This window comes from Loxodonta africana, chromosome X (genome assembly GCF_030014295.1).
Source record: "Loxodonta africana isolate mLoxAfr1 chromosome X, mLoxAfr1.hap2, whole genome shotgun sequence".
Lineage (NCBI taxonomy): Eukaryota > Metazoa > Chordata > Mammalia > Proboscidea > Elephantidae > Loxodonta > Loxodonta africana.
Window position 1 is genome coordinate 12,804,719 of NC_087369.1, and position 12,966 is coordinate 12,817,684.

The 12,966-nt window shown below is 42.4% G+C and overlaps 1 protein-coding gene across 2 annotated transcripts in view; it reads left to right on the forward strand.

The window, feature by feature from the left end:
* The window catches only part of MSL3 (MSL complex subunit 3), a 35,795-nt gene extending 24,079 nt beyond the window's left edge, over positions 1-11,716 (forward strand). The window contains exons 13-14 of one of the 2 annotated variants that reach the window (XM_064277960.1): positions 6,991-7,050; positions 10,762-11,716. In XM_064277960.1, coding sequence (XP_064134030.1) covers positions 6,991-7,050; positions 10,762-10,834 — 133 coding nt within the window. In that variant the 3' untranslated portion in view covers positions 10,835-11,716. Of the gene's footprint in view, positions 1-2,972; positions 5,669-6,990; positions 7,051-10,761 lie in introns of those variants that run through there. The other variant, XM_064277961.1, reaches the window with a different exon arrangement.
* The last annotated feature ends 1,250 nt before the right edge of the window (positions 11,717-12,966 follow it).

Consider the following 12,966-nt stretch of genomic DNA (forward strand, 5'->3'; position numbering starts at 1 on the left):
ATAAAAGTGAAGTAAACGATAAATTGGAGGATACCTGTTTTCAGCATGCTTTTGTTAATTGCAATGGTGCAATGGTTAAGCCCTCGGCTGCTAACCAAAAGGTTGGTGGTTCGAACCCATCCGGCCACTCCGAGGGAGAACAGACCTGGCGATGTGCTTCGGTAAAGATCACAGCCTAGAAAACCCTATGGGGCAGTTCTACTCTGTCACATGGGGCTGCTATGAGTTGAAATCGACTTGACGACACACAGCAAACAACAACAATAATTTTCTTCACACACATTTTTGCAATATTTTTTCCCCTAGGGATTTTACTATTTCTCATGACAAAAGCATCCTAGCTTTTATCTGACATGAGGAGGGTAGGGAAGAAAGAGCTGTCTTTGTTTCTCTGCCTTTCTATCCTTGATTCTTCAGTTCCACAACGAGGTGTTCACACAGCTTGACAGCCTTCATGTTCTGACATAAACCCTCCAGGTGGAATGTAGACCAGAGCACTTTGTAGTGCGTTGTTGCTACTGGTGAGTTTAAGATCAGTGCTGTCATTTTCAGTCTATGGAAATCACACATAACTTGGTTTTAATTTTTCATGTATGGCTTCAAAGAAGGTAAAATAACATTCCTTTAGGCATTTCTAGGTAGCCATTTTGCAGCGTAGTCTCGATTTTTGTTGTTAATCAACGCTTTTCACTTTAAACCCCAGGGCCCTGCTTAATTATGAGAACTTGACATCCAATGTTGGATTTTGTAGTTTTGCTGAATCTGTTGCCTGTGCCCTTACTTCCCAGTGGCATGGGTTTATAGGGAAATGAAGAAATCATCTTGAAAAAGTGATTTGAGATCCTGAGTAAACAGTGCTCTGAAATGCTGACAAATGGCCGTCTTTATCTGCCTGTTAGGAATGAAGTGCACATTCTCCTCCTGCCACTGTTGCTCAGCTAGTGCCACTGTCTCAATGTCTTGGTTCTCAGGACATCTGCCAGCTTGCAGGCACCCGTGTTCCCGGGCCTCTGGGTTGTCTCAGACCCTTGCTTTTCCTAGTCTGACATCTTTAGAAACCTCTCTTGCATGACAGTACCCTCTTGGCCCAGCCTCCTCCCCTAGCTTGTTGGCTGCCGCCTCTCTAGGCTTGCTGACCTGAGGCGCTTCCTCCCACCTGACCAGTGTGCCCAGCCACTTGTATGCTTTGGGCCCAGCTCTCTCCGTCTCTCCCATCCCAGATAGCCATGAAACATTTCCTTTCCTTGGCTTTCAAGACAAGCCGTCAGCCGGCCTTGCTGTGTCTCACCCTCCGTATCTAACCTTGTTGCTTTCTCTTGGTCTTATAGTCAGCCCCCACCCTGCAAGAGCGAACCAAGTAGTAGAACACCCCAGCTCGAGAAATTGGTCTTGTAGTATTAAAAGATAATTTCATGTAAGCATTAATAAAGTGATGGTGAATGGAGTTAGACTTTAAAATATTTCATTGCAAACAAGTTTCAAAAGTGCCAGATACCTCTACCTTCTCAGCCTCCCCCTCAAACAAATCCATAAGTTTATTTAGCATAAAATCCTTTTTTAAAAAATACTGTGTTTTAGGTAAAAGTTTACACAGCAAATTAGGTTCTCCTTTAACAATTTTTATACAGATTGTTCTATGCCATTGGTTACAATTTTTACAATGTGTCAGCATTCTCATTATTTCTATTTTGTTTCCATTGCTCTAGCTTCCCTGCCCATCCTTGCCTTTTCACTTTTGCTTTTGGGTGAATGTTGACTGTTTGCTCACACAGAGTTCTTTGTTTAAGGGAACATATTACTCACGGGTGATAAACTGTGTATTTTATAAGCCAATCTACCACTTGGCTGAAAGGTAAGCTGCAGAACTAGCTTCAATTCCATGTTTAAAGGTTGTCTTAGGGCGATAGTCTCAGAGGTTCCTCTAGTCTCTCTTGGTCCAGTAGGTCTGGCCTTTTTTAGGAGTTTAAGTTTTGTGCTATTTTTTTTTTCCCATTTTTCCAGGACCTTCTGGTCAGACCTTGCATCCCAGTTCAGAAGGGTCAGTAGTGGTAGGCAGGCACCATCTAGTTCTTCTAGCCTCAAGTTAGGATAGGCTGTGGTTTGTGTGGGTTGTTAGTCCTGTGTGCTAGTTTCTTCTTTGAGCCTTTGATTTCCTTCATTCTCTTTTACTGCATACGAGCAGAGACCAATAGTTGTATCTTAGATGGCTGACTGCTTGTCAGCATAAAATTTTGTAAACTGGAATCCAATAGTGCTGCAAGAGTATGAAGGGACAGCTCCAAGTTAGAATAAAAACCTATTCATTCTATAAAATCAGTTGGAATCTCAGTCAAGATGTCATCTATGCACTGCAGTCTTCAACGCTCAACCACCTTTTGACATCCCTCTTCTTTTTATGTCAGTCTTCCTTTTATGTGGTTTGCTACTATAAGCTGGGACCAGAACATCTTTTATGTGGCTAGTACTGTGAGTTGGGACTGGAACATCTTTTCGCTAGGCAAACTAGGATACAAACTAGTCTCACTAGTTCTTCCGTTCTTTTTTGGTTTAACTTAGCCTGCGTAAGTGTTATGGGTCTCTCAAGTGACATTTATTGAGTTTATAATTTGTTATTTTTTATAATTTTTTTTTAATAATAGGAACTAGAAATATTGACCGAGCCATTTATTTGTAGGTCCCCCCCCCCCCAGCCACGGAAGTGTTTATATAATCAAGACTGTTAACTATCACAGTTTAGGCTCTGTGTATATTTGGACACCTGATGATAGTGAAAGGATCTGGATGGAATATTAACTTAGAAGGTGGATAGGTGCAGTGAAAGCAATCAGTAGATAGAAATCAAGATTATATTCACTTCTTTTCTTCCTAATACCAAAAAAGAGTCTCAACGTTAGAGTAGTTGGAAATTACTATTTTGCTTAGTGGTATTTAGTCCTTAGTTTGATGATTGTCGGATCCATTTATTCTTTCAGGTTTTTAGCTGAATACCATGACGACTTCTTCCCAGAGTCGGCTTATGTTGCTGCCTGTGAGGCGCACTACAGCACCAAGAACCCCCGGGCCATGTATTAAATGTTTCGATGGCCCAGAAGAACTGTCCCTGTTTGGCTCCACACTGCCCACTCCAGGTGAAGGAGGAGACAGCAGTGGGGCTTCTTTGCAGGCAGAGGACAGAGCCGCCTGCCTTGGGTGCTGTGGTAGAGACAGGCCCTGTGATTTGAGTTGCCCACATACTGTAGTTGTTCCTGTTAAGAATTACTGCCTTGGTGCCGGACCAGCCTCTGACATCGGATGCTTGAAACTGCGCATGTCACCTGTGAAGGCGGGCAGAGAGCAGTTGTGTCAGCTGAGTGACATCACGTAGTCCACGGCATCTTGGTTGGTTCAGGGAAAAGTTAGGTGTTGCAGTTATTTGTTAGCAATAAACACATTTTTTAGTTATTTGTTCATGTTAAAATGATTTGCAAACTTTCGTTTTTGTGATGAGACTGAACACCTCTGTCCAAGAAACTTTATACATGGAAACTGCCAATAAGTCACAGAGTATCTTAGATGGAATGAATCTGGATGGCAAAAGATTTACAGCTACACATTTGCCTTTTAAGGTTTCTTTTCTGTAAAACATTGTTTTTGGTGAGCTAAATAAAGTGTTTCCCACCTTGTTTGAGAGAAATATCGTACCCAGCAGAGTTTTTGCAGCACCCTTATCTTCTCTTATTTTGTTTTTTTGTTTTATCTTTGTGCCTTTTTCTATTATTTATTTTTGTGTCTTTTTTTTTTAATTAAGATCTTTGTTTTCTTTCTCTTTTTGATTTTTGTCTCACCTGGAGGCATTCCTAGGAGTTAGGGGGCCCACCGTTCCCTACTGGTTTGTCATCTTGTTGCCACACCGTGTGCTAGTCTGGGGCCAAGGCCAGTTTATCCTCCTCCGTTATCATCAGCTAACTGTCTCCCAAGTGACCCTTCTAATCCTCATCATCCTCCCTCCTCTGCCACCTCCTTCCTTTGTGGAATGTTCCAACCTTTCAAATCGAGAGCAGCTAATCTGGTGAGCATGCAGTGTGCTTTGAATTGTTGAAAAAGTTTAGTCAGTAATTACTCACGGCCTGGGAAAAAAAAACAGAAAAAGTCTTCCTTTTTAAGAATATGCTTGTTAAATATCCCCAGTGAAATAAGTACAGACTGTCTCTTTGAACATTTATACTGTTATATACCTTGGGGTTAAAATTAATTTATTTTCTAGTAATAAAGTATTTTCTTCCCCCAAAGACATTTCTTAATCACAACTTCCCTTAAAATTTTGAATGTGTAGCTTAAACAGAAAATCAAACCCACTGCCATCGAGTCGATTCTGACTCATAGCGGCCCCATAGGACAGAGTAGAACTGCCCCATAGAGTTTCCAAGGAGCGCCTGGCGGATTCGAACTGCCAACCTCTTGGTTAGCAGCCGTAGCACTTAACCACTATGCCACCAGGGTTTCCATGTATAGATAAGTTGATTTAAATAATGGTCTTTCTTCAAAATAAATATTATCCTTTTATTTTAAATTGTTAAATTTTCTGAATAGTTTCTCAGAAAAATTTTATTTAAAAGTCTGGACAGTCCTTATAAAAATGACCAATATTTCCCCTTTTGGCTTGGTTCAAGCAGAGCTGTTTGGGGTCCAGATGACAGAAGTGACACAGAGCTTCACAATTCTCTGGCTTCATGAGGTCTGAAGCTCAGGAAAGTTGATATTCTCATGGTGGCACCGTCATCACACTGAGAGCAGCACGTTTCCTTCAGGGAGCTTTAGAGTCAGCCCCTCCACCGTCATCCCCCTTCTCCATCCCCTCCAAGTAGTTTCTAAGGCAGTGGGAAAATTTGGTGGGCTACATGGGGACTATAGCTGGCCAACCGGTTTGTGATGATTTCCAGAAAAAAATGGGCCTGTCTTAGGTTTGTTCCTGCTGGGGCAGGTGTATAGGGGGATGAGCATCTTTTTCATTGTTCCGAATTGTAACCCTTCCACATCTTGGAGTCTGCATTTGCTTCCTCTTGCTGCTTTAAGAAATTACCACAATCTTAGTGGCTTAGAACAACACAAATTTATTATTTGACCATTCTGGAGGTCAGAAGTTCCACAGGAATTCCACTGGGCTGAGATCAAGGTATTGGCAGGGCTGCATTCCTTCTGGAGGCCCCAGAGGAGAGAAATAGCACCCAGGAGCACCTACCTAGAACAGCAACTGTGTGGATGTGGGGATTGGTCCACCACTGGCCTGGACTTACTTCCCTCTAGGGAGATATGCAAAGGAAGGGTTTGGAAGAGGGCAGGCTTTTGGCCTAGGGGATGGCCAAGGTTTCTGAGGAGGAAAGGAAAAGCAAAGGAAGGAGGGATCTGCTTCAGAAACAGGGTGGAAGAATTTACGGGAGTGGGGTACTCTTGCTGGGTGAGGTGCTGTGTAAGCCTCCCCTTCATCTCTGCAAGAGACTGCCTGAGTGTCAACCATTCACTCGTCCTTTTGTGGGGAATGGGTCACCCGGCTGAAAGTGACCTTCAGGTGGGTGGGGAAAATGCAAGGGCAGCCTCAAGAGTCATGACGGGAGCTTCAGATATACTCAGCAAAAGGGATCCAGAAGAAGCCAGACACAAAAGACCACATACTGTATGATCCCATTTATATGAACTGTCCAGGATAAGCAAATCTGTAGAGACAGTAGATTAGTTGTTGACATGGGTGGGGGCAGGGGCATGGGAAACACTGCTGATAGGTACAAGGTTTCTTTTGGGGATGGTGAAAAAGTCTGAAATGATTAGTGGTGATGTTTGAATAACTATGTGAATATATTAAAAATCACTGAATTGTACACTTCTGAACAGTGAATTTTATAGTATGTGAATTACATCACGAAATGCGTGCGTGTGTGTGTGTGTGTGTGTGTGTGTGACCGGACTGTTCCAGGTCTGCTCGGCACTGCCGCTGAGACATGAAATGGATGAAAGCGAAAGAAGCTTTCTTTGGTTGGGCAAGCAAAGGAGCACACGAGACTTAAGTCACCAAGATGGCTCCCTGGACAATGGCCGAAACAGTATTTATTAGGGGAGGGGTCCTGGGGAAAGGAGCAAGGTTGCTGATTGGTAGGGCCAGAAAAACACATTACCGGGCTGGTTCCTTCCTCTGTGCTTGCTCAGCCCAAAAGCTGGGGGGGGGGGTGTCTCTCAAACCGGACTCCTCGCTTCTGAAAGTCTTCCCCCAATCTTCAGCCGCTTAAGTTTGGTTCCGACTGGTGGGAGAAAACTTCCGGGGTCACCCAGAGGACGGGTGTTGATGGTTCTACACATGTCAGGCAGGCCAGATTTGGTTTAAACTGGTTCTGTGGTCTGCAGACCTCAGCCTCTTGTTTTTATTATCTTGGGCAGGAAGTTGGCTGATTGCCTAAAAAATATCTGGAGAAACCAGTTAGAAGGGGATGTGGCACATGCTGGACTACTTACAAGTTGGGGGTTGGTAATGGTGCCTGGAGGCTAGGGTTTCAAGTGGGGGGTGGAGCAGGAATTGGCTCAGTCTTAAACCTAAGAAAAACACACCAGGAAAACCCATTTTCAAGGCCAAGCTGCCTTTTCTCATTCCTCTAAGTTCACACTTCACCTGACAGCCAGAAGACCCAGTGATATGCCTTTATACAATTTCCTTTGAAAGCAAATCTGGGGTTGATGGATCTTCAAACTTCTTTGCCTTCTGAAAGGCAGACAGGGCATAAGGAATAAGTGTATACCGATATTGTGATGTAAGCAAAAAAGACTAATAAACAGAGATGTTAGTGACAGCAAAAATAAAATGATTTGTTAAGACCAATACAAACCAGAGCCAGGTATCTCTACAAGTCTTCATGTTTTGGGATTTCTCTGCAATATCAATCATCATCCTTCCAGATGGTAGTGAAAATCATAGGTTATAAAGTGCTTGACTGTGTTTTTCTATTGATGTGTACCTTTTTTGCCTAGATTTACAACTTTTGATGGAATGATCTCAGAAGTCATTTCGGAGATCGGCTTCGGCACAAGGTGAATTATGCCAGCCAGGCAGATTTCTGTTTACTGCTTAATCTTCACTTTGTAAAGGTGACTTTTGAGACAATTTCAGGTCATCAGCCTCCATTAGTTGTCCATTATTATCCAGAAAAGAATTTGGGGTGAGATGATTTGTGGGCTGTGTAGAAACAGACCTGTTAGTATCCAAGGATGAAGGCTGTTTAGAGGTGATCAAGTAGTACATGAAACAATGTCTGAAATCTGAACTCTATTGGAAGGAAAACCTAGTAGAATTTTCTTTTGTTAAGTGCCATTTCATCCAATATCTTGTATTCTGTAGCACCAAAAGCTTAACCAATTATAATGCTGAAACTCTGTTAATTTGGTGGTCCATAAGATGCCAAGGTGTGGTACAAAAGAAAACCAAACCTGTTGCCTTCGAGTAAATTCCAACTCATAGTGATCCTATAGGACAGGGTGGAACTGCCCTATAGGGCTTCCAAGGAGTGGCTGGTGGATTCAAACTGCTGACCTTTTGGACAGCAGCCAAGCTCTTAACCATTGCACCACACACACTAACACATGGACACAGAAATGCCTCACTTCCATTCTCTCCCTTGGAACCTTGCCGACAACCCCGGGCTAACCTGCTGGATGAGAAGAGACACCAGGCCCGGTCATTCTCATCACCCTAGCCAACTGATTCAACTAATCCATGTGAGTGAAACTGTTTTAGACCATTCAAAACCAGCCTTACCCACCAGCTGACCACAGCTGACCAGGCGAAGACCAGCCAAGCTTAGCCTGGTAGCAGAACCACCCAACTGACCCATACACTCTTGTTCAATATTAAATGCCTATTTTATAAGCCACTGAGTTTTGGGGTGCTTTGTTTTGCCCCAGCAGTTCACATGGCAATGTGCCTTTTGTGGTATCCATATTTTACCTCTATCTACTGAACAGTTTAAAGTTCACTGCCTCAGCTGGAACTGCTGAAACTCTGGCATATTCAGAAGCCATCAGGTATTCAAGAGAACCTGTACCTGGTCTTCCTTCTGCTCAGATAACAAAGCAGGAAATGGGTGGCTCTAGCCATGGCAACACACTTTTGGGATCTTTTACTAGCATGATTTTTTTTTTCTTTTGTAAGAACTTTGGAGTTTGCCCAAAAGTAGAAAGGATAATACAAAGTACATTTTCACCATAAAATTGGCAATTATTGCTATTTTGTGATACTTGTTTCCAGCCACTGTTTTTAAAAAAGAAATACAACATTGTGGATTTGGCTAAAATGCCCTATCACCATTACCTGGGTCCCCACCCCCTGCCCTCCTTCCAGAGACAGCAATACCCCAAATCTCGTGTAGTGTGGACTCAGATTGAGCACACAGCACTGCTTGCTTTTTTACTCATCATCATATTTTTGACATACTTATCAATGTACGCATCATAATATATACATAAATACCTATACATTTTTTTTTACCTATACATGTGTGTAAATATATGCACACATTTAGTTCGATCCTTTTAACTGCTGTACAATAGACTGTCATGGATATAATACCCTATATTAATTGCTTTGCCATTGTTGAACATTCAGATTGCTTCTAAGTTTTCTTTTTCCTAACAGTACTGCAGTGAACAGCACTTGTCAAATGCCAATCTTTCTCTAGGTCATAGCCTCAAAATTGCTGGATGGTTGAACACATACTTTTTTCAAATTTTCTACAGTCTAAAGTTACCTATTAGGGACCTGGCTTTGCAAGAGCTCCCAGGTGTTAAGTTTCCTGGTGGTAGTCTTAATGGGATAGATCTATAACATGGGGAGCTGAAAGGAAAGAAAGGCTGGATGAAAACTTGAGATCTCTTTGAAACATTCTCCATGTTTCCTCATCTGACCCTCCGTCACCCTAGTGTTTTTGTGCAGTACTAGGTATGGTTATTTGGTGGTCTCCTAGAAATTAGAAATTTAGAAAAAAAAAACTTAACTTTACCATGGTAAAAAGCAGGGTGGGAGGTGAAGTTCTGCTACTTTGCTCACGAATTGGTTTCCAGGGCAACTATTAATGACATTACGAAAAGGAGTTGACTGGTCATCCAAGGATCCCAAGAACATTTCAAATCATGGGGTGAATGGTGTAAACGCATACCTGCAGATAATTTTTGAGGGGTCTCAGGTTTGTTACTCAATCAGGCAACCAAAACCAAACCCACTGCCATCAAGTCGATTCCGACTCATAGCGACCCTATAGGACAGAGTAGAACTGCCCCATAGAGTTTCCAAGGAGCGCCTGGCTATTTGAACTGCCGACCTCTTGATTAGCAGCTGTAGCACTTAACCACTATGCCACCAGGGTTTCCCAATCAGGCAAACCAGCCCTTTTATTTTGGTTTGGTTTCCTCAATTAAGAAGTCAGGTTTAAGAGCCTGCATTTTACCATGCCAAGGCCTGCTCAAAAAATACTCCCTCTGTAAACCGGGGAAAATTACTCTTGTTGCTTAAGCAATAAGTAGCTAAATGCTCCTAGATTTTACACATCCACTGTCAAAAGTGAATTAGCTCACACGAAGCCTGGTCTCATAATAAATGTTCTTCTCTACAAATTGTGTGAACCTTTTGTCCTTTGGGTTCCATCCAGACCAGCTGATCATAATAGGATGATGTCAACATCACCCTATTGCTTTCAATTTGTAACCATATCTGAGATCTGCCTGAGGTTTTTCAACTTATGTCAGGTTACATTATAGACATTCTATAATGGAGTGCAGGGGAGTCTTTTAACCTGGAGGATCACTGGAGGTTCCTGAGTGGTTTGATCTGAGTTCCAGGGAGAGAAGGGGGGTGTGGATGGGAGACATTCTATAATGTAGATGTCATTATATAATGTCATTATAGACATTCTATAATGTAGATGCTCTTAAGGTTCTTATAGCTGGCTGTAAGAATTGCTGGTTCATAGGAAAGCTGTATCATGCATTTTGTATAGAAAAGTGAAGAAGGGAAATAAAACTATTAGAAAAAACTACATCCTTGGCATCAAAACATCCAAGTCAGACCCATCACAAAATCATGATAAAAATAAGTAATAAAATAGTATCAATGAAGCAAAATTCTGCTTACTTCCAGAAAGCACTCTAAAAGGAACATCTGATGTTCATGTATTTTAGTTTTGTCCTTTAAGAATTTTGGAATCAAGGCTCTGGTTTTTGAAATATCCCACATATTCTGTACACTGGTGGGAAATTTTATAAAGACGTTTACAGTGTTGACAGTTTTTTTTTAATTATAGGCGAAAGTTTAGAGCTCAAGTTAATTTCTTATTCAAAAATTTATACACGTATTGTTTTGTCACATTGGTTGCAATCCCCACAATGTGATAGCACACTCCCCATTCTCACCCTGGGTTCCCTGTGTCTGTTCGTCCAGTTGCTGTCCCTACCTGCTTTCTCGTCTTGCTTTTGGACAGGAGTGGCCCGTTTAGTCTCCAAATTTGACTGAACTGAGAAGCACATTCCTCACGTGTATTATTCTTTGTTTTATAGTCCTGTCTAATCTAAAAGTGGGCATCGAGAGTGGTTTCAGTTCTGGGTAAGCAGAGTGTCCCGGGGCCATAGTCTCAGGGGTTCCTCCAGTCTCTGTCATACCAGTGTTGCCTGTTTTAAGCTGTTGTCTGCCAGCTCCAAATTCACCGCTTTGCTGTTTTTCTGAAGATGGGAATCCTCAAACCACGTTTCTCCTAGGCGGGCTTCCCACCGGTTCTGGTCTGCTAGCATGGAGCACTGGAGAGGGACGCCGGAAGGAAGTGAGAAATGACCTCTGCCTAATGGGCTGGCGGAAGCAATGGTACCGCCCCCTGACAGCCCCAGATATTTGCAGCCTACACCTTCTTTCAAGCACTTCAGAACCAACCTTAGTGGGTCTGTCATACCAGCTGGGAGGCGCCTGCTCCTCCACGGCCTGAGCCTGAGCTCTAAGGAACCTTCAGAAAAGCTCCAGCAGCAGCCCGGCCAAAGAGCTCCTTTCTCCACAGGTATCAACATTCATAAACTGTTTTAAAGTTCCTGATAAAACCAGTTGCTGGTCAAGTGGACCCGGACTTGTGGCGACCCCATGTGTGTCAGAGCAGAACTGTGCGCCATGGGACACAGTTTTTCAGGGGATAATTGCTTTGAGGTGGATAGATAGGCCTTTCTTCTGAGTGCGTTAACCGTCTGCACCACCCAGGGACTCTCAGAGTTCTTGATAACCAAAAAAAAACCCCATTGCCGACCAGTCAGTTCCGACTCATAGCCTCCCTACAGGACAAGGTAAAACTACCCTATAGAGTTTCCAAGGAGTGGCTGGTGGATTCAAACTGCTAACATTTTCTTTAGCAGCTGAGCTCTTAACCACTGTGCCACCAGGGTCCAGACAAATTATTGTGATTTACACTCTCACTGGATATGTGAGAAAATGGAGCTGTGGCAGTTGTTCATTGTTGTCTTTGTATCGATTTTTACATTTAACTCTTGCATTCAGTGCTTCCCAGATGCTAGCCCGACCATAGGTTGGATCAGAATCATGGGGGAATCTAGATTCCCAGGTCTTACTTCTAGGAATTTGGATTCAGAATAAGCTTTCTAAAATTGGTTGCATAGCTTTTCTTATTTCTGTTTTCAAACTTCCGAATTTATTACATTGAGTTGCTCAGGACTTGAAAGTTTGAATAAAATTAACATTAAAATCAGCTGAGCCCGCCGTCTTTTTGAAGCAGGGGGGCGTACTCTTCCCAGTTTCTTCAATGGTAATGGGCCTTTTCAGATTCTTTACTTCTAGTTGACTATTTCCTTGATGGGACTAATGGTGAATGCTTATCATGAACTGGAGGAAACTGCCCTAGACATCTGTATCAAAAAAATTTAAAAAAACAGTTGCCCTGGAGCTAACTCCAGCTCATGGTGCCCCCATATGTGTCAGAGTAGAAATGTGCTCCATAGTGTTTCAGTGGCTGAATTTTTGAAAGTAGATTGCCGGCCTTTCTTTCAAGGCACCTCTGGGTGGACTTGAACCTCCAATCTTTCAGTTAGCCGCCAAATTCATTAACTGTTTCCACCACTCATTTTTTTTTTTTTTTTATATCAAAGGGTAGACCTGGTTTATGTATGTGTTCTCTCTTTGAGCCCTGCTTGAGATACCTTATTCTAATTAATACTTTCTCCAAGACTTGGTTCCCTTGCTCGGAAGTTTTTAGAGTGAAAATTCCCTGTGCTGTATAGTATTTCTTATCTATGGAGTAGGCCTACAGGTAATTCTTGGAAATAGACTCCTCCTTAGTACAGGGGTGCAAAGACGTAGCTTTCACTTTCCCTCTATTTGCTGTCTTGGATTTCTGACACTTTTGTTTTTAAAAGTAAAATATGAAATGTTGAGGGACATGCCTATGGATTCTGAGAATCCACAAAGTGTTTATTTAGTGGCGTCAAAGTACAAAAATAATAGCTCTGGCTCTGTATCACATTGGTGAACACTGTAGTGGTGATGGGGAGGCAAATTTCAGGGAATAAGAGAACAGGAGGAGGAGCCCTGGGGCACAATGGTTAAATGCTCAGCTGTTAACTGAAAGGTGGACAGTTCAAACTCACCCAGTCACTCAGTGGGAGAAAAAATTGTCAATCTGCTCCTATAAAGATTATAGCGTAGCTGAAAAAAAATCAGATAAAAGAATTAAAAAAAATGAAGAAACCCTAAGAATCATGTGGGACTCTACCAAGAAGAATAACTTCATGTGATTGGAGTCCCATAACTTCATGTGATTGGAGTCCCAGAACAGGGAGGGACAACAGAAAACACAGAGAGAATAGTTGAAGATCTGTCGGCAGAAAACTTCCCTGACATTATGAAAGACGAAAGGATATCTATCCAAGATGCTCATCGAACCCCATTTAAGATTGATCCAAAAAGAAAAT